This window comes from Phyllostomus discolor, chromosome 8 (genome assembly GCF_004126475.2).
Source record: "Phyllostomus discolor isolate MPI-MPIP mPhyDis1 chromosome 8, mPhyDis1.pri.v3, whole genome shotgun sequence".
NCBI lineage: Eukaryota > Metazoa > Chordata > Mammalia > Chiroptera > Phyllostomidae > Phyllostomus > Phyllostomus discolor.
This window is the reverse complement of record NC_040910.2, coordinates 91,839,586-91,860,835: the sequence shown is the minus strand read 5'-3', so window position 1 is coordinate 91,860,835 and position 21,250 is coordinate 91,839,586. Positions and strand designations below refer to the sequence as shown.

At 59.1% G+C, this 21,250-nt stretch overlaps 1 protein-coding gene across 1 annotated transcript in view; it reads left to right on the top strand.

Annotated features, from left to right (window-relative positions):
- WNT3 (Wnt family member 3) overlaps nt 1-21,250 on the top strand; it is a 49,342-nt gene that overhangs the window by 18,616 nt on the left and 9,476 nt on the right. Inside the window, exon 2 of the mRNA XM_028519839.2 lies at nt 18,042-18,283. Coding sequence (XP_028375640.1) covers nt 18,042-18,283 — 242 coding nt within the window. The remainder of the gene's footprint in view (nt 1-18,041; nt 18,284-21,250) is intronic.

The window sequence follows — 21,250 nt, the reverse complement described above, 5'->3', positions numbered from 1 at the left end:
ACAAATTATTTGAGAGGCCAAGGGTTGCCAGAACCTTCTTCATAGGCCTGATGCGCTAGGTGAGGCGGGACACCCTTTAGGGTACCCGGTGAGTCTGCCCCACTGCAGGACGGGCCGAGAGACCCTGGTGTTCAGCGTGGGATCATCGCCCGCAGCACCTCGCCCAGGCCCTCCCGTGTGTGCCTGGGCGGTGTTCGCAGGCAGGACGCCTGCGGCGCTTCTACCCAGGCAGGTTATTCGGGCGGAAGACAGAACACTTGCAGGGGGTCTGCAGCCACAGGTTAGGGGTGGTCATAATGGCCTCAGGACTGGGGGGCCCTGCCTGACTTCTGAGGGGAGCATGCTGGAATCCCTTCTCAGTGGGCCAGCCAGCCTTCTCGGACCCCGTAGACTGACCCCATTCTCCCCCACTTGGGAGGAGAACCCCAGAAGTCACAGGGTCGGTCCAGTGTTCTCTTCCTTCCATTCTGGCTGGGGCTTTATTCTAGCACCACCCCGGTCTGGCCACATGGCAGAGACGTGGAGTCTTGGGAGAGGGGCTGCACGTGGTGCCGTGCAGGGAGGAGGCTGTTTCTCGGGGAGCAGGGGAGGTTGGGGGACTTCGTTCTGGGCACAGGAGCAGCTACTCCCTCAGCACCTGGGGACAGACACGAGTCAAAGTGGTGGCTCAGAGGGACAGAGTAGGCAGGCAGGTGAGATTTCTCTCACCAGATGTCACAGGCGACGCGCCCCGGCATGGGGCAGCGGGTGGGCCTGGCACGGGGAGTGGCAGGAGGGGAGGGGAAGAGGAGAGAGTCCCCAGGAAGGTACAGGCCGGTCTATTGAAAGCTCGACTAGTGTGAGACTCTGGTAAGGTGCTGAATTTTAGATTTTTATCTCCTCCACGGCGGCACAGTGCGTTCCGTGAACAAAGGAGGATCTGAATTCCATAAAGACTTGGCAGAACCCCTTCCACAGCTGGCCGAGGCCTTGGGCTCCTCAGCCCTACCAGGCCCCAACTGCACTCCCAAACTGGGGCTACGGACAGAGCCAGTGGGTGTGAGCCTTGGGTCCTATGGCCTCCTGCGGGCCTTTATTTGGGGCCAGATGACCCCAGTGTTCCTTCTGCTCTGACGGGCTCCTGCCCGGGGGGGCCAGCCCTGCGCAGGACCTGGGCACCTTTCAGGCCAAGGGTGGCCCCCACTTCACTGCATGTGGGATTTAAACTGGTCAGCTGGGACCTTGGGCCCTGGCTTCCCCGCCACTTTGCTCCTGGAATTTCAGCTGTGTCATGCGGATGTCCTCAGAGCACCCGGCCTCTCCCTTTTCTCCCAGGGCACAAAAGTCTACCACGGATGTCTTACCCATGATCTGTCCCCGCCCCACTCTATGTCCTCCTTCTCTTGGTCTCCCTGTTGCCGCCAGGACGGCTTGTGAGCTGGCTGGTCTCCTCGCTCTCGTCCTCTGTCCCTGTGCCCACGGCCTGCCCATTACATCGTACGCCCCAGCAGGTGTGCACTCAGTGCAGAGTACGCAGTGGGCGCTTGATAAGCGCAATCTGCTGGTTGGCACCGGAGGGTGGGATCTAGGCAGAGAACAAAATAACAGCACTAGGGATTTGGGAGCAGGGGTCAAGCTGCACCCCCACCTACTGGCTGCAGTCCTCTGTGGGAGCCTCCGTTTCCTCAGGGGGGAAGAGCCAATACTACCTCTTGGGCCTGTGGAGAGGGTCAGCTGAGATGCTATGTGGGGAAATGTTTTGCATGCTGGAAGGTGCTAGAACACGAGTCATGGACCCTGACCTCTCTCAGGAACCCATGCTCACATCTGTCCACACCTGTTGGGTTTGGCTTCTTGGAAGAGATCCTGAAACTGAAGTCCTGTGTCACACGCAAATCCCTCCGGGCCTCAGACAGAGGTGTCGTCCCGCTACCACCCTGTGGGGACGCCTTGAGTGCAGGTCCAGCCTTATCTGAGACACAGTGACATAAACCTCAGGCGTGGACGACCCATGACAACATTCAAAAGGAAAAAGATCAGTAGGCAGGGGCCCTCATGTTGGAGTTTACGGGACTATAGATGCAGAGAGCGGCCTGGGGAGCAGGACAGGCCCGAGCGCCTCCTCTCCTCCCCACTCAGCCCTTCGTCAGCGTGCTCCTTCCTGGGCGCTCCCCACTGACCCCCCTGTTGCTCTGTTAGCCCTGGTGGCACTGCCACTGCCGAGCTGTGTGACCCCAGACAAGTTACTTAGCCTCTCTGAGCCCATGGCATCACCCGTCAAATGGGGATAATGGTACCTCACAGGGTTCTGTGGCAAATTAAAAGGTATATTCTCTGTAAAGGGCTTTACATGGCTCCTGGCACTAGTCAGGGCTCAGTAAATGTTAGCTATTACTATTATCACTAATAAGCTTTCTGACTGCCCCAGTAAACTGGTTCCCGCACCACCTTACTTCCAGCCAAGTTCAGGAATTATTTCCTCATAACCTTACTAACCACTCTCTGCCCAAATAAATACGCCCCACACTGCGTTATTCACCACGGGGTGTGCGCTCCCCTGTACTTCATTTACGGCTCTGAGTGTCCCCATTACCTCACCGGCCTGGTGTCTGTGGGCACCTCCTCCTCTCCCTGGTGGCCTGGCCTTCTCTTAGGCCTGGCGACTCCTGAGGGAACCTCACCTGGCGCTCGTCCGCTCGGGTACGTTGCCTCTCCTGTTGCATGTACCTCCTTTTCGTAGAGAAGTCGGTCATTAAAATTCTCTTTACTTGAAATGTTTGCTATTTGTGTGTGTGTGTGTGTGTGTGTGTGTGTGTGTGTGATGACTTTACACTTTCTGTTCAAAGTGTGTTCCCCCTGGAAGAAATTCCTTTCTACTTCTGTAACGGACGGGACTAGAACACGGGGTTGAAAACGGAGACATTCCCTGTGGCACTGGCGGGGGGGCCCCCAGCCTGGTGGGGTGGGGAGGCGGGGCGCTGTGCGCAGCGGGGCGGGGCAGCGGCCGGGAGGGAAGGCAGACCGAGGCGCGGTGAGCCGAGGGAGGGCTCCACTAGGGACGTGTGGGAGCAGAAGCACTTCCAGTGAGAGAGGAGTGGGGAACTCGGAGTCCTAGACCAAAAACAAAAAGCAGTTGTGGGCCAGAACCGAGAAAGATGGGCAGCTCCAGTGGGAGACAGGCCTTGGTACCTGGAGCCCCAGGAGTGAATTTCCAGACACACTGGCCTGGCTCAGCACCGTGAGCTGGACATCAGGCAGGAGGGAAATCAGGACAGTAAAACCAGGGGGTGTGAGTGTTAAGGTAGGGGCAGGGGGTCAGCAGGAAATTATTTCTTTTGAAAGATTTTTTTTATCTTGTCTTCTCCAATGGATGTTAGCGTGTGTTTTGTAACGCACGTGAAACAGGCGTGCGGGGGCTGGCGGGCGCACGGTTCAGACCTCACCGTGTGCGGTGGAGGGGCACGCCCACACACTCGACGGGGTCATAAACGCTCCGCCTCGGTCGCTGTAAAGATGGAGACTAGGCCAGGAGAGACAGGACGAAGGAGCGGGCTACCTCTCGCGGGGAGGTGGACCACGCCTGGGTTGGAAAGGATGCGCCGATGCTGAGCATGAGAAGGCGCCCGCACCTTCTCCGAAGAGGACGACAGGGGGCTGAGGAAGCACTGCTGTCCCTGTGTCACCGCCTCCGACCCTGGGCAGGTTGTGAGCTTCGTCTGTGACCTAGGACAGGGCTTCGCCACCTTGCCTTCTCTTCAAATGGCGAAAGGAGGGTGCCACGTAGAGGAGGGAGCTCCCAGACCAATGAAATCTGCTTCTCTGAGGTTGGGGCCCAGGCACCCGTAGTTTTAAGTCCCCCCACAAGCAGGGGGGGGGGGGGTCATTTGTCGTGCAGCCAGGGCTGAGCACCAGTGACCTGTCCCTCTGAGTGCTGGAACATTTACTGAGGTCCTGCGTGGACCCGGAATACGGCTCCTAATAGGTACTGAGCAAATGCTTGCGAAACCCAGGCGCCTCTGGTAACGAGCCCTGGAGAAGAAAGGACGGGGGAGTGACTGCAGAGACCCTGCAGAGGAGGAACTGGCAGCAGGCAGGACTCGGGCCTGATGCATTTGGAGGGGCGCAAAGGAAGATGTTGAGGCTCGCTCGGCCGCCTCGCCCGCGGATGGGGAGGGGACCCGGAGAGGCAGCCGCCGCTTTGAACTTGTGGGGAGCCTTCCTAAGCCGAGCGGGGGAAGTCCAGGTGCCTGGCAGGGCTGCGCTCACCTGCGCGTGCTCAGCGCCGTGGGGGGACACGGCGCAAGGAAGCGCTCCGGGAATGCGGGGAAATACCCACCTGGGGAGTGGGTGCGCGCACGTTGCCAAGAGCGACCCTGTGCCCCAGCGCCCCTGCCACTGGGCAGGCCCAGAGCCTCCGCCACCGTCCGGCTGTGTCTCTGTCTTCCAGAGGTCCCCACGACTTGGTTAGAGTTTGGGTTGTTACTGTTCCTACAAAGTTTTATGAAAATCATCAATCAGAAAAACAAAAAGAAGCACAACTGTACATACAGTATACCCTTCTCCTGGTTCAGCTGTTTTAGCATTTTACAGTATTCCTCCGCTCGCTCCCCTCCCGTCCCCCCAACACACACACACACTTAAAAAAATGCCACTGGTGTTTTTGGGGAGTCAGGCCTGCGGCCTTGTGGGCCCACTCACGTCCTGAATCTGTCTGGTTGCCCCCTCCCCATAGTGCCGTCGGGGTTGTTCTTCTATCCCTTGGGTTCTCCTGACACCCAGGAGTTACTTCTAAAAGCTTGGTGAGATTCAGCTGAAACAGCTTTGGCCAGAGAATTTCTAAAGATGCTGGGTACTTTGTGTGGCATCATCTTATACTGTGCTACCGTCACACCCTGGAGGAGGTTTTTAATGATCCAGTTTCTTGGTCTCCTCTCCAGAGCCTGCTTCAGCAAGGCTGACTTTGGAGACCAGATGCCTGTATGTTTCAAAACCAGCCCAAGGGATCTGCGTGCCTTAACACCACAGCCTGCGTCCTTGACCCTAGCAGCAGCTGATAAACGCGTGACCTCGGTCCTCCAAAAGGCATGGTGCAAGGAGGTGGGTGGGACAGTTGAGACAGGTGAAGTCCTGGAGTCCCGGCCCTCACCAGGGGGTGGTCAGTGCTGACTGGCTGCTGTGAGGCAGGGTGGGTGGGCATCTGTGCCCAGGAGTGGGGGAGGATGGGCTCTCTGGGGGCAGCCTACAGGCTGAGCTGGGTGTTCTTGCAAGACCAGGAGTGCCCCATGTGCGCGTCTGTGCCCCCGGCACCCAGCACAGGGCCTGGCCCAGCGCACACATTTGTTCGGTGAAGACGCTCACTTGACTCTGACGTTTCAGAGAGCGTGCTCCCAGTAAAGCAGCCCTCCTGGGCTTCTCCCTGAGAGTCAGACAAAGGCCCCTCAGACTGTGGACGCAGCAGCTGGGAACCAAGGCCCAGGGAACTAGTAGGGCCAGCACCTGCCCTTAGTTTGCCCTGGGGGCAGCCTGTGTGATCTCGGGGGCGGGGTGGGGGACAGATAGGAGAATGCCTGGGGTGACAGGTGGAGCTGTCCAGTGTGACAAGAGGAGCAAGAATGCTGGTTCCACAGGTGAACCAGGTACTCTGCTCGGCCTGCAGAAAGTCCTTCTTCTCCAAAAAAACTCAAGTTTAGTGGAGAGAGAGTAAATGGACAATTCCACTGAATGTGTTTAAGGTCGCTGCCGCGGCATGTGTAAGCGCTGGGAGTGCAGGTTAAACTGGACACAGTGAGAGGGGATTTTAAGATGGGACCCCGATGGAGGAGCTGGAGTCCAAAGTGAACAAGAATGCCAGGCAAGCTACGTCTTATCTTTTACCAGAACTGGGCTTGAGGGGCAAAGTAGCGCAGGAACCCAGCAGCCTTGGCTCCTCAGGACAAGCAGGCGAACCCTGTGAAGACCTCATTTCTGCGTCTGTAAAATGGGAGACTAGTCCCTGCCTTATAGAACTCAGGGGCAGGGGGTGCTGGGGCGGGAGGAGTGTTATAAGGCTGAGATGAGCTAAGGATGCAAACACGCTCTAGGAAACGTGCAGACTAGAATGTGACTGGGAGACTGGGAAGCGGAGACACATGGCAGAGCTCCAGGGTGAAAGGTGTCCAGGCCGATCTCAACTTCAAGGCCCAGCCCCAGTGTCACCGCACACACGTCTTCCCTGCTGTTGCCAGTCCCTCTCCCTCAGCAGTCCCTTCCTCGCGGTTTACACCCCAGATGGGATTTCTCACACTCTGCCACCGAGAGTGGTCACCTGTGGGAGCGTCTCTCCTGCATGAGGGCGGGGCCTGAGGTGGGCCGAGGCTGTGTCTCAGGTGTACTAGGTTCCCCCCATACACGTGTCCTGGAGGAAGCCCCAGCCCTCGGACCGCAGGCTCCGGAGGAGGGAGGCATGGTGTAAGGGGCACTCAGCACTCTGGCTGGGGGGTCAGAGGTCTGGGCAAGTCACGTCATCGTCCCTCTGGGCTTCCGTTTGCCCCAAGGAGCTAGACTGGATGATGCCCAGGTTTCCACCCAGCTTCGGTGTTCTGCGGCATGGTATGGTGATAGAATAAGCAATGTGTGTGGCGGTTTACAGAACGCTTTAAGGGCGTCCAACCTTTTGACATTTCTGGGCCACACTGGAAGAAGCTGTCTTGGGCCACACGTTAAATACATTGCGACACGTAATCACAAAAATACCTCATAACGTTTTAAGTAAATTTACGATTTTGTGTTGGACCCCGGTCACAGCCATTCTGGGCTGCATGTGGGCCTCTGGCCGCAGGCTGGACACCCCGGCGAGCCCTTTGAAGGCACTCTTTCTCGGCCCCGCCCCCACCCCCTGCCTCCTCCGTCTAGCAGGAGACCAGCAAGACCAGCTTCTCGGGCAGAGACTTTCATCCAACAGGACTTTTTAAAGCGTCTGCCTTGTACACAGAGGACGCTCCAGATGTACCTGGTCCCATCGTGGTTTCTAGAATGCTCAGTATGTCTCAGTTGGAAAGACTGGACCCACTGGAGGGAATTTTGGTAACGTTGCCCAAAACCGATGGTGACCTCAAGCCAGTCATCGACTGCCTTTGGGCCTCGGCGGCCTCACAGGTGGAGCAGAGAGTGGGCAACCCTCCTGCGTCTGGGGCAGAGGCTGCACTGTAGCTTCTAGCTCCAGCGTGGAGGGCTCGGCCGAGCAATGGTGAGACCTTTGGGGCTCACCGGTGACTTCCAAACGCCTCTGCACGGCAAGTGCGCTTGGGAGTTGTCTCTGCCGGTAACCGTCTGTCCAGTCTGTGGTCTCGGTGCCTCTCAGGAGCCCCTTGGAGGGGGTCTCAGGAGTGAGGTCCCAGGCAGGGCCCGCCACTTTTTGACTTCCTGTCACCCGCCAGGGCTCAGGCCCTTCTGTGGCCCCCGGTGACTCTTCTGGGCCAGTGCCTGTTTGAAGGAAGACAGCCACGGCTCATTGTGTCTTCTGGGGTGCCAAGGGGGGCGCGCAGCCCCGAGGAGGACCCTAGCTGGAACTGCTGACAGGCCAGAGCTGCAGAACCCCCCCACCCCACCCTCCCTGCGCCATTGCCACCCTTCTCTCAGGTCTCCCCTGCCCCCCCGCCCCCACACCCCCTTCTTCCTTCCAGTTCTCATCCTCCTTTCCTCCACCCCAGGTCTGACCATCCTGCTTTGCACCCCGCCCCCTGCCCCCCAATTTGGCTGAAGGGAACAATCCGGCTCTCCCACCCCTTCCCCTGCTCCGCTCTGATCAACTCCACTTTCCTATGAAATTGAAGGGGGGGCGAAAATCCCTCATGCTCCCAACACAACAAAAACAGGTTTAAACATTTTACAGGTTTCAACATTTTTCAGGCCGCCTTGTCACATCTTATCAGATCAGCCGGGAGCCGCAGGCCAGGCGCTCTGGGAGCTGCTTTGGAGAACAGAAGCTGTAACATTCCAGCCGCGGCTCTGCCCCGCCCTCCCCTCCCGTCCCCTCCCTTCCTTCTTCACCCCAGAGAAACATCCCACAGGGCTCCCGGGATGGAGCGCAGGGCCAGCGCCCCCACCGCCTCCTGGGCTGGGAGCTCAGCCTCTGAGGACCCCTTCAGCTTTGAGACTCTGCCCGTACCCTTCTCTTGGGGCCCTCCTGGCTCTCAGGTGGTCTTCATCCACCTTCTCTGAGGGCCCCACAAGTTTCCTGAAAGGTGACCCCTAGGAGTCAGGGGAGCAGGGGCAGAGTGGGGTCTTCGGAAGCAGCCACGTGGCCAGAGGGCCAGCGAGTTGTGCAGGAGAGGTGAGGGAGGGAGAGGAAGATGGGACTACCCCACCCCCACCCACAGCCCGTTCTCAGGGGCTGCTGCCCAGTGGGACGGAATGGTTTTTCACTTGGGTTTCTTTTTTTCCCGGGTGTGAGGGTGTCTTCACCCATGGCACTGTAGACCCCTGGCCTGTAATGACCCTCTGTCCCTCACATTCAACCCCACCTTCCCTTTCCTGCCACGCTCATGGTGATCTCGGTCACACAGCATAGGTGACAAAGCCAGGAAGGGGCAACTTAAGTCCAAAGGCCCAGATTTCAGCCACGCCAACCTCAGGGAGAGACCCAGACCCTGGGTCCAGGGCGAGGGATCGGAGTGGCTTTGCTGACCCTGGGCGGGGAGAGACTGCCGGGCTGGGAGGTCCCCCCTGGCCTCAGGAGGACACAGCTGTGGACCGAAGGTGCAGGGTGCTGGAGGCGGGGTGGGGGAGGGCGAGGACAAAAGTGGAGCCAGGGAAAGGAAGAGAGAGGCGACTCACTCCGTCCCAGTATGTCGGCCGCACGCCTCTGCGACCCGATCAGGAACGTGTGGAAGCAGAAGCCAACGCTGGGCGCTTAATGCCAGCGTTGGCAGAACCAGGCCCAACCAACCTGCGTCCTGCAGGGGTTCCGGAGAGCCCTCCCCGCCTCTGAGCCTGAAGTTCCAGCCTGTGGGTGTGAGGCCTTGGCCCCTCCTGGTGCCCTCCCTCCCAGAGGAGCCCCGGGTTGCCCCAGCCACCCCTGGGGTCCCTTCCTGGGCCCGCGGCATCCGTATGAGGCTCCTGACTGCCTCACTCTCCTGTGTGCCCAGGAGGTGTCATTCTACCGTGAGCTCCAGGACAAAGATCCCCACATCTGAATGTCTGGCCTCTGTCTCTCTCTTGGGCTCCCGCTCAGCACCTCTGGCACCGTTTGAACATGAAGGTCACACGGACCCCACAACACTCCTTCTCTTTGTTCCCAAGCCTGCATCACCTCTTACGTTCCCTTTCTTGGTTGACATCATCTCCATCTCCCTGGCCACCCTTGCTCATCCCCTCCTCCTTCCTTGTGTTTCCCAGGTGACTAATAGCTTCTCGTGCTTACTCACTTCCTCCTCTCTGCTCCCGAGGCCACTGTCCTGAGACCTGGCTGGGTGGTGCTCAGTCCCCACTGCCTGACAGGCTCCTGCCCTCGTGCCCCCGCCCCCCTCCCCCACCAGCGAAGCCTGTGCCTTGGGGAGCTGCAGTGTGCAGCCAGGCCTGAGCCTCCTCAGCCTGAACCCCACATGGGCCCTCCGGCTGCTTTCCCAGCCTTTGGTCTCCAGTGTGCACTTCTGGCCCCATTTTGCAGTTAGATTTTGTCTAACAAATTGATGTTCTAAAACCCAGCTTAGGGAACTTTCATGGCTGCCCGAGTGGCTGGAATAAAGCTTGGCTCTCACTGTTCCCTTCCCTGTTCCCTTCCCTGTCCCTTTGTACGGTCCCTGGATTCCAGGTGGGTGGCCTGGCTGCTGGCGCCTGTCCTGGCTCTTGCCTGGGGCTGTCCCCTGCCACTCCAGCTGCTCCCCGAGGCGACCCCAGATGCCTCCCAGCCATCTTTCACCTGCTCAGCTGAGGCACCTTCTTAGTCACCACTGGCTGAGACCCTCTGGCCGCCCTCGTCTGGGACATCCTTACTTTTACCTTGTGTTTCTGGCATGGTGCTTACTTTGGTTTTAAGTCACAAGGGACCTCCATCAGTCATTCATGGCCCTCGTGGCGCCCAGACCTAGCAGGTGCTGGAAAAGCGCCTGTTGGTCTGTTATGGACAGAGGCCCCCTGATCTGGGCACTCTGAGGGCGTGGCTTAATGCATCCCTGTGCACCCGGGCCTGGCACTCTGCCCAATTCAGCCATCACTCAAATGTGGGACTGGAGTGAAGAGGCAAGGAATGAATTTGTTTACGAAAGAAAGATTTTAACCTGCTCTCCCAAGGGCAGGAGGCACCTTCAGTCACTCCACAAAATTATTGCCCTTGAGGGGCCCCAGTTTGCATGGCTGCGACTGAGTCAAGACGGGAAGTCCAGCAGAAGGGCCTGGGCCCCACTGCGTTCATAAGCTCTTACAGTTGCTTCTTCATTGACTCCTGTCTGGACCCTGGGTTCCAGTTCAACATGGGGACCCTTTGCACCTCGTCCTCCCCTCCCCTCCCCTCCCCTCCCCTCCCCTCCCTTCCCTTCCCTTCCCTTCCCTTCCCTTACACAGACAGGGGTGCCTCTAGCCCAGCTGCAGACATGTGAGAACCAGGTGGCACATCCATGCCCACTGAGTGAATGAACTGGTGGCTGATGAGACAGGTCCATAGAGATCTCTCCGCTTCTTTGATGAAAGGCATCTTCCGGGGTATCTAGACCTGCTCAATGGACAGCGGGACCACATGAGCTCCTCTGGACTCAGAGGCAACTCCCTGCCCTTGGCCCATACTGAGAGGGGCGCAGGAGGGCTGGATTGGGAAGTCAGGGAGCTGTGCTTCGCACCATGGGGCCCACGTGTGCTCCAGGGAGGACCAGTGGGCCGGCAAGGAAAGATGGTGGCTTGTCAATCTTGACTTAGGCCCCTCCTCTCTTGCTTCATCATAAACACCCTGCTGAGACACCAGGGTGAGTGGCCCCAGGTCAGGACAGGTGGCTTCCCTTGTCAGGAGCAGTGACTGCTGAAACACTGTGGGTTTTGGCTCTTTGGAAGCTACCCGTGGCTGCCCCCACTGGTCATGTGCTCCTGAACTTGTCAGGTTCCCCACATGACTTCCAGCAGCCCTGAGTGGCCGCTTGACCTAAGTGGAAAGGTAGTAGCCTTAAACTCCAAGGACAATGCTTGGCTCTTTGCTGCCTGCCCAATTTGAAGCCTTTCCTTCCCCTTTTGTAAGTTGCCATCTCACCCCAGTCCAAGGTGGGGCCCTTCTGAACCCAGTGGGAGGGACATCGGTCCAGTGCTGCCCAGGGGCAGCAGGCAGAGCACGGAGCCCTGGGCCATTGTAAGATTTCCCAAAACATCATGGTCTCTCTAGAAGACAGAGACGAATAACCAAAGAGGAGGTCGTTTCAGTTTCCTTCCCTCTTTCCAGTTCTCTCCCTTTGTCCCTCCCTCCACTCTTCTTTCCCAGCCCCCATGTTGCTCACTTTAAGAGACACTAGTTCTTTGGGTCAGAATTTTCAGGTGCACCGTCTGGGACCAGCAGAGACGATCAGGACTGGTTATGGGGATAGGTGAGGACACGCGAACTGAGACTCCACGAAAGGCGGGACTGGAGGAGGCGTGGCCCTGGAGCCGGAAGGAGGCGTTCCAAGCTGGTGGTGTGTGCGCGCGGAGGGGCGGGGCGGCGCATCCTCTCTGGGCCTCAGTCTTCGCGTCTAGAGAGGGGGTCAGACCCGTGGCTCTCGGATCGCATCCTGCAGAGGGGCCATAGATGAGGGTAAGGGTAAGGTTGAGGGATGGGGGGCTCTAGGCCCTTCACTCCCAATTTAACCATATTTAAGTGCACGATTCAGTGGCATTAAGTACATTTGCAGTGTTGTGCAATCATCACCACTACCTATTTCTAGGAGTTTTCATCATCCCAACAGAAATTCTATACTCATTAATTAATAACTCCCCGCCCCTTCCCCAGCTTCTGGTTACCTCTAATCTATTCTCTGTCATTATGAATTTGCCTATTCTAGGCACCTCATATAAGTGGAATCATGCAATACTTGTCTTTTCGGGACTGGCTTGTTTCACTTAGCACAATGTTGTCAAGGCTAATTCATGTTGACGCATGCGTCAGAACTCTGTTCTTTTCACAGCCGAGTAGTGCTCCGCTGCGCGGACAGACCGCGCCCACCGTTTATTTCCCTGTTGGTGGACGCGCGCACGGTCTTTACCTTTCGGCCGCTGTGAATAATGCTTCCGTGCGCACTGCCCTGCAAGCATCTGAGCCCCTGCTTTCCGTTCTCTTGGGTCTTGACTTAGGGGAACTCCTGGGCCATAAGGTAATTCCGTGTGTAGCTTTTTAAAGCCCCTCTTTTCATGTTTTCTGTGTAGGAGAGAAGGGAGGAAGTGGTGTAATTGGAATAAATGGCTAACAGTTAAGAGACATCCTAACCTAGACGAGTCCTGAGCCCCTCCAATCTCTAAAATCCTGTAACGTTGGCAGGGTCTGAAGTAGAAAATATAGACACATTCGGATGCAGGAAAGGCTACCGGACTGGTTGCAGGACTCCAACCCAAATGGTTCCTTGAGGGAAATATGGTGGGGACAGCAGAGTGTGCACCCCCTGTCCCTGTGGCCGACAGCCTTCCGTCAGCCAGCAGAGGACAGGTCGCACTGCTTGGGGGGTGGGACGGCAGAATCAGCAGCTCAGCATATCTGGACAGGACACACTGCCTGGGGCACTTGTTGGTGTCTCACCGCACACCCTGTGTGCCTCGCTTCAGCACACAGGCTGGTGGGTAAAAAGGTTTATCTCCGCAGTGTCCGCACCAAGAAGGCCCACCTTCTGCCCTCAGGGAGGAGGAGGTGCTGCTGCACAGAGGTCAGTAACCTTGTGTGGGGCCTGGGTCTGAAGAGGCTGTGCGCAGTGTTTAAGCCCAGACCGTATGGAGAGGAGATTTGGCCCTGAAAGGTCAACATGGAGGTCTCACAAGCAGCCTGTTGGCTGCTGGCACCTGCTGCCCATCTGCCCGACCGCCTGTGTGTCCTCAGCCCAGCTGCATGGTGGGTGGTTGGGGTGGAGATGAGCTGCCTTTAGGGGAAGGTGGCAGGGCCCTCGGGCAGGGCAGGGCCAGGACCTGGGTATAAATAGCCCCTGCCCAGCTGGGAAGGCCTGGCAATGCCCTCCCCCCTCCCCCTCAGCAGCTGCCAGTGCCAGGCGGGCCCCTGTCCACCTTGGGAGCCTAGCCATCATCTCAGGTCCTAAGTGTAGGAACTTCCTCAGCGGAACAGGAGTCTTGTTCTGTGAGTAGGCGGAACCTCCGGATGCCTTGAGGCCTGGGGGGTAGGCTGGATGAGGGGCTGCAAGACGGTAGGGAGCAGACTGGGCTTCCGGAGAAGGACTTGTTCCGTCGTTCTTTTAAAAAGATATTTATTTAAAGAGAGGAGAAGAGAGGGAGAAAGAGAGGGAGAGAAACATCAACGTGAGAGAGAAACATCCATCAGTTGCCTCTTGTACTTGCCCCGACCAGGGACTGAACCCACAACCCAGGCACGTGCCCGTGACTGAGACTCAAACTGGGGCTGGGGAGGCTTCCTCTTCACGGGATGACACCCAACCACCTGAGCCACACCGGCCAGGACTGTCCCTTCCTTCTTTCCCTTGAGAACCAGCATGCATCTGTCATGTGCCTGGCCTGTTGGTAACCCAAATGTGCTCATGTTTCTCTGTGTGTTTGTGTGTGTGCATGTGTGGGGTGTGTGTGTGTGTCATGGAGGAGTGTTGAGGGCGATTGGAAGGAGACACAACTCTAGCCTCAGGAAGCTGAACTTGCACGGCCAGATGGAACTGGAAACAAGTCAGTTCAGCACTTTGAGACGAGAAGGTTTGAATAAGGCAGAGGCAAAATCCAGAGGCCAGAGAGGTTGCTTTTGTGTGGAGCTCACAGAGGACTTTGGAATGGAGGCAACCCCGGAATTGGAGGTTGAAGGGTGGGTAGGGTGCTTGCGGGGACTCGGGCAGCAGAGAGGCACTCCAGGAGGGGGGCTCAGCACGTGAGAGGGGTGCAGAGGTAGGAAGGAGCCCGGCTGCAAGCCACTCAGCAGCCTGAGCAAATCTCACGAAAGCTACTCTTTATGAAGAACCGGGCAGAGTGAGGCTCGCTGCGTGACCTCCCCCAGGGGACTGAGCACCTCAGTGACCGGGCTGAGGGGCTGTGAGTTGCATTCACGTGACTCTGGGGCGGTAGATTTTCGGGCGTGCGCAGTGTGTGGGTGGTTGGCTCATGGTCAGGGGTGGCAGGGCACATTTGCGGGAGGGCAGCTGTCCTGCAGAAATCAGTCCCGTGGCCACAGCTACATTAGCCCCAGCACCAGCCCGGGGAGCTAGACCTGCATCCGCAGAGGCCCTTGCTAATTACCGGCAGGATGTCCAGATCTGAGCTAAAACCCTTGAATGGAGGGAGCATCAAGGAAACACCTTTGTGACCTTGCCTTTGCCCTTTGGGTCACCTTAACAGTCAGCCAGATTGTGTGTCTATTTTGTCACCCCAATTAGGACTGAAGTGCCGGGCAGGGGGCAGCTTTGCTCTGTTCCAAGGCATCCTTCCCAGTGATGGGTTGGAATTGGCTCTTACAATGTGATGCGTTCTATTAAGTCAGGGATGGGAGGCCGAGGGGAATGAGGTTGATGACAGGCAGGGGACAAAGTGCTGGGGACGGGCCTAAACACATGGTCACTACAAGGAACCCCACTTACTGAGTGCTTACTGTGTGCCAAGTGGTTTATATTATTTATACTTCCCTTTATGTCTATTTTACAAATGAAGAAACTGAGGCACAGAAAGGTTAAGCAAATTGCTAGAGATCAACAGCTAGGAAGTGGCAGAGCTGGATTCGAACCAAGGCAGCCTGTCTCCCGGCCACACAATTGGTTGGATCTGGGGAGCCTGAAGGGGACAGAGTTTGGGGAGAGGAGGGAAATGAAGTCCTCGTCTCCGAGGCTGGGCATCATCCTCAGAGGACATTGCACTGGGAGTCGGACAAACCCAGGGTCAGAATTCTGATAACTTCCTCCTATACGTTCCCCAACTTCTCTGTGCCTTAGTTTCCTCATCTGTACAGTGGGATGATACAGCACCACCTCACAGAACTACCGTGAGAATTAAATGAGATAATATGTGTGAAGTGCCCGGCTTGTAAGTGCTAGGTAAATGGTTGCTGTCAGTGTTGCCAGGGTTGAATGTGACTGCAGAGGACGAGAGAAAATCCCCTTTGGCTGTAGGGAGGACTGAGCCAGCAGGGGCTTGTGACTCTCAGGGGAGGGGAGGGGACCATGGCATCTCCCTGCTGGGAGATGTTTTGGGAGTAACTCGAGCCTTTGCGGCTGACCAAGCCATGCCAGCCAGTGCCCAGTTCCCGGGCCTCTGCTGGGCTGGGCTGGCTGCCTGGGACTCTGTGGGAGGGAGCTGGTGAAATTAGGAAGCAGGGAGCCCCTTGGAAGGTTGGGATGAGGAGCAGTCTCACCCAGAGGAAGTGAAGCGCCAGCAGGGACATGCCTTGGTGCTCCCCTCCCCCAGCTCCACGCAGTGGTAGCCAGCCAGGGAGGCTCTGGACAGCTGGTGGTGTGGCCTTGGGCAAGTCACTTTTCTTGGGGGGGGGTGTCTCTGCTTTGCACTCCCTTAGGGCTCTTCCCACAGGTTCTGATTCTGACCCAGGGCTCAGCCTCCCACTTAGCTTGAGGGTATCCAGGCCTGCAGGGGTGACAAGGGATGCAGGGAAAAGGCTGGGAGGAGAGGGAGAAAGAAAAGTAAATGGGGGGGGGAGGCAAGGAAGGATCCCTGAGTGCCCCTCGGGCCCCATGTTCGTCTCTCTGGGCAAAGGGAGGCTGGAGCTTGGAGAACTCGGCTTGGCTGGTGAGCAGACCGGTGAATGGGGAGTGACATGGGGCAAGCACACCTGGTGCCAGAGGTGATCCTGGGACAGGCCTGCCCAGATCAGGGTGTGCAGAGGAGAAGGGAGGGCCAGGCTAGTGGAGAGCGTGGGCACCGCAGCGCAGGGCCGGCCCACCCCTCCAGACACAGGCAGGGACAGAGGCACTTGTGATGGGGAGGCTGGGTGGTACTCTGAGCCAAGGGGAGGGGCACTGAGGCTGGGAAGTGGGTGCCAGGTCTTCCCATGCTGCTCTGGGATAGTTGGGGCCTGGGCCAGGGTGTGGGGAGGGGGCAGGCAATCGCTGTCATACTCCTTCAGAGTCCCTCGTGGCTGCACACTCATGACCACACACCGCTGTGGCCAGTGTCCTCTGTCCTGCCTCAGCTCTCCTCTCCAGCTGTCCCCATATAGGGCTTTGGACCCTAAATGTCAGAGGAGGGAGCTGGAAAGGCCTGGGCTTCTTCCCAGAGGTGGGGGTCTTGCTCCTGAGCCCCCCTCCCAGAATGGCACAAGGCCGAGCCAACTGCACTGAACCCTGGCTGTGTCCCTCCCCAGTGGCTACAGAGCTGCTGGGACAGGGCTGCACCTGCTGCTTAAGAGCGCACAGAGAGGCAGCCTGAGTGGGGAGGGAGGCTCAGCTCTGAGTTTGCAGTCCTGTAGGTGGGCAGGTCACTTAGCTCCCTGGCCTCAGTGTCCTCATCCATAAAATGGGATGATGCCAGTGATAGTGAAGTTCCCATCACAGACTTGCTGTGAGGATTACAGGGAGCGAGCAGTCAGAACCAGCCCAGCACATAAGAAGCAACAGGGATTTGATTATCAAGATGAGCACGCTAACTAACCTGTTTGTAACTGTAAACAGGGCAGGGCAGGAGAGGGCAGCCTGCCGCGCCCTGTCAAGGGCTGTGTGCCCTGTGCCCAGCAGGGCCTCTGGGCCAACCCGCTCCATCCCACCTAGGCCTGGGTGGGCTCGGTGTTGAGGCCTGGGGTGCGGACAGGCCAGGCTTGCGGGCACGCCCACTCCCAGCACCCGGGCCCAGAGGACGGGAGCACACTGGTTTGCCCCCCGCCCCAGGAGTGCTAGTCCAAAGGCACGGGGTCCCATGAGCAACTCCTTAGCAGTTCTGTGGTCTGGGCTGGTTTCTTGACCGGCAAGGCTAAGCCGTCTGAACACATCCTATGTCACAGAGCAGTTAGAAGGGTTAGGTCAGGCAAAGCCAAGGAAAAGACTCGGCCCAGTGCCCAGCACAGAGGAGTTCAGGAATAGCCATTCTCAGTGGTAGGCCAGGCCTGCAGGTGGCCCTCCCTGCTCTTTAAAAGGGCTTGACGCTCAAGATTTGGAAATGTTTCGTAAGTGTTACCATCCACACTCTCAGAGCTGGTTTCCCGATCCCTGCCTCTGGAATGAATTAACAAATAAAAATATGGGGTGCCCACCTCATCCTTCTGGCAACCGAGCCCAGAGCCAGCCCCAGGCCGGTGGGCACCACGCCCCTCGCTGGTGCCCATCAGGAGTACGTGGTGAGAGCTGTTGAACGGCAGGCGTCTGGTTCACCCCTGTGTCTAGTCCAGAAAGCATCTGTGTGGTGTGTCTGACCTGTCCTGGGGTCTCTGGACCCTCTTCCTAAGGCATCTGCGGATTTGGAAAGGGGAACCTAACCACTGTGTGCAAGCTCCCTGTGGGGCCTGTGACTTCTCTCCTTCTGAGGTGGGGCTGTGGGCCCTAAAAACACCTTCCCATGGGTCACTGAAGTCTCACTTGGCCCCCCAAACCTGGACTCCCTGGGAGGTTGCCCAGACCAAACTCTTCAGTGCCCATCAGGGAAACCGGCCCCGAGCGTGGGAGGGACTTGACCTGGGCACCCAGTACCATCTGCCCAGTCCTGGCTTCCTTTCACGGTGTTGCGGTGGTCCCCAAGGGTGCCCAACTGGTGCTGGTCCCCATGCCCTTGCAAGCTGATGTGTCCATGTCGCAGGGCTGACTTTGCCTGGATCAGAGCCCTGCCCTTCGAGGGCAGCACCAGGGGCCAGGTTCCTCGGGGCATGGGTTCAGACTCGGGCCCTCCGTGGCTGTGCCCACCCAGGAGGGCCAGTGAGGAAGAAATGGTGCCCTCAACGGGCTATGTGCTTTGGGCTTGCCGTGCCACTGTCTTCTGTGTGCCCGCAGGTCCCTGGCCCTGGGCCAGCAGTACACGTCCCTGGGCTCTCAGCCTCTGCTCTGCGGCTCCATCCCAGGCCTGGTCCCCAAGCAACTGCGCTTCTGTCGCAATTACATCGAAATTATGCCCAGTGTGGCCGAGGGTGTGAAGCTGGGCATCCAGGAGTGCCAGCACCAGTTCCGGGGCCGCCGCTGGAACTGCACCACCATAGACGACAGCCTGGCCATCTTCGGGCCCGTCCTTGACAAAGGTACTGCCTCTGGGCCCGGCAGGAGGTGGGTGGGGGGCGGGGGGACTGTCGGGATGAAGTGACTGTTCTCAGAGCGCCTCAGCTCTGAGCCCAGGGTCCTCAGGGGAGGGTAATAAAGCTGGTCATGACCTAGGGCCTCCAGAGAAGTGGGTCAGGTCCTTCTCTGGACCCACCCAGGCTGTCATCATGGCTGCCACGCCTTCCCAGGTGCTGCTGGGGCTGGGCATCCTTAAGATGCCAGAGGATGCCGGGACCCAGGGCAGCCTAGGGGGCTGCAGGCTTCCTCCCTGCTCAGCTGGCGCAGCGGTGGCCCCAGGCTTTGATGTGCACATTTGTGACATTTCCCCAATGCCGTGTTGTTAAGTGTTATGCAAATGTAGTTGTGGTGTGGTGTGGGGGCATTGTCACCCCTATATCCCTCCTATATAGAAAATCCTGGAGCTGAGACAGCTGCTTGGTGCTGGTGGCACTACACTGCTCCCAAGTGCTCCCGTGAGAACTTTCCGCGGTGCCCGTGCCCAAGCACGTGGTGGGGACTAGAGGGAGTGCTGGCCTGGGGGTAAGTTCCCAGCCATCTCGCAACCTGGGAGCCTAACCCACTGCACTTCAAATGAAGGGGGTCACACAGCTGGACTTCAAACCTGAAGGCACCTGGCGAGAGGGATGAGGGGGCAACTGCTCCCTAGAAGGGGACTTAGGGGCTGGTGAGTCCTGGGCTGCATTGGGCAACTCTCTGAGCAGCTACGGTGTCCGGGAGTTTAGGGGTCCCAGCAGGCCCCCGGGACCCACGGCTCCTTTCCCACAGCAACTTGAACCTTCCCTCCACCGACACTGCTTTGCCACTCAAACCCGCGAGCCCGCCCGCCCTCCTGTTAGAAGAGCCGCATTTACAGGCAGAAAGAAAAGATGTGGAAGCCAGGGGGGTCCTGGGGGTGGGGATTGGCAGGGAACGCGTCGGGGGAAGTTGACTCCCCATCCCCCCTTAGAGTGCAGCCCCCCTAACCTGCGCCTCAGGTTCACAGAGTAAGTCCGACCTACAGGCTATTGTCGTGGGACCGAAGGGCAATTAGCGAATCAATGGATGATGATTCTGTTTACGCTTCTGTTACCAAAGCTAATTATTCCTTGTTTACATAAAAGGTTTGGCCTCTAATTGGGGCCAAGTGGCGGCGGTTTGCATTTCAAACCCGATCTTGCTGGCGTGTCGGTCTCACCGCCTTCCGGCGCCCCACCTCGGGCCAGGTAGCGCTGAATCAAACGGCCTGGCGTCTAGACGCGCTCCCTAAAAGCGAGACTCGCCTTCGGACTGCCCTTCCCCACCCGCGACATTGGCCAGTGGAAATCGGGTCTTTGAGCTTACCACCCACTCACGTTTGCGTTTCACAGTTTAAATCAATCATTGTAAGACCTAGATTCTAGAACATGGCTTCATCGCTAAATTGCAAGCGGGCGGTTGTGTGTTGGGGGGCGGGGGGTGGAAGCCAGAGGCCCGGAGTTTGGTGAAAGCTCAGTCCCCGGGAAGAGGGTCCCCGCACGCGCCCGGGGGCGCGCATCTTCCGCGGAGGCCGGGGACCGACGCCCCGGCGCGGGGCTGCCCCAGGGTGGGGACCTGGGGCGGGGCGCGGGGGCCGCCGGCCGGAAGGCTGAGGACGCGGCGGCGGGGCCGAAGGCGGGCGCCCGGGGGGGCGGGGGGTTCAGGCGGCTTGAAAAGGGCCGGAGCGTCGCCCCCCACCGCGCGGCCCGGCCCCGCGCCCGCTGCGGCCGCCGCGCCATTCACACGCCCTCTGGCCGTTCGGCGCGGCGCGCGGGCGGGGGGCGCCGCTTCAATGGGGATTTCGCGGGCCGGCGCCGGGGCCGGGGGCGCGGCCCGGCCGCGGGAGCCGCCCGTTGCTACGCGGTGGCGGCCGGCCCGGCGGCCCGGGCCCGGCGGCCGCATTATGCGGGTAATGCGGTGTGACACCGCGCGAACAAAGGCGGATTGAGTGGCCCAGCGGGCCCCGCCGGACGGGGACCGGCACAGCGGGGCTGTCAGCGCCGCTCCCAGGCTAATCCCCGCCCCGCCCCCGCCGCCCCCGCGTCCCCGGGGCTGGGAACCGAGCGCGGCCCGGGGTCTGGGCGCCGCCGCCGCCGCGAGAAGCCGCGAGTCGGGCCGGAAGCGAGGCCCTGGCCCTTGGCGCCCCTCGCCCCCGGGCGCCGGCCGGCGGGAGGGGGCTGGAACTGGGGCGGCGTGGGGACCGGGGGGGGGGGGCGGGGGGGAGCAGAGGGCGCAGCGCCACAGGCCTCCGCAGCCGCCGGTCCGCAGTCCGCCCTTGCAGCGCGGGCGCCACCGCGCTCCCCCCACCTGCTCCGGCGGGCAGAGGGGCCCTTCCTCTGCAGGTGGCCGACGAGGGCGCTGGGGCCTCTAAAGAGGCAGCAGTGGCTACGGGGGCATGCTAGGCTCCCTTGTCTGCCGACCTACGGTCTTCCGCAGCACTAAGCGCGGGACACCCGGCTTCTAGGCCAGCCCCGAGTCTTGCAACCTGCTCGGCCTCGGACAGGTTCCGACCCAGTTCTGGGTCTTTCTCCAGCAAGGCGAGATTGTTACATTGTCTGACTTTCAGGCCTTTGCCTGTCTAATCGTTAGTCCGCTTTTGTAGAATGGGTCTATGTGACTTCCCGCCTCACGGGGTTAAAAGGATTAACTAGGATTTAGCACCTGGAGGGCAGAATCTGGTGCCTAACAGCACCCAAAGGCAGTCATTACAATAAAGGGGGGGGCATCCCTGAGAATCTTTTCTTTTTCTTCCCTGGACCGTGGGGGCAGAACCAGGAGAACTGCCCTCATGTCCCCCTCCTCCCAGGAGGGACTCGGCCTTCTCAGCCCCAAATCTTGGCGTTGTCTGGGTGGAGAAAGGGAAGGGAGATGAGACTGAGGCACCAGCCCTGGTCAGGAGCACTGGTGGCAGAAGGCAGTGGTTCCCACTCTGT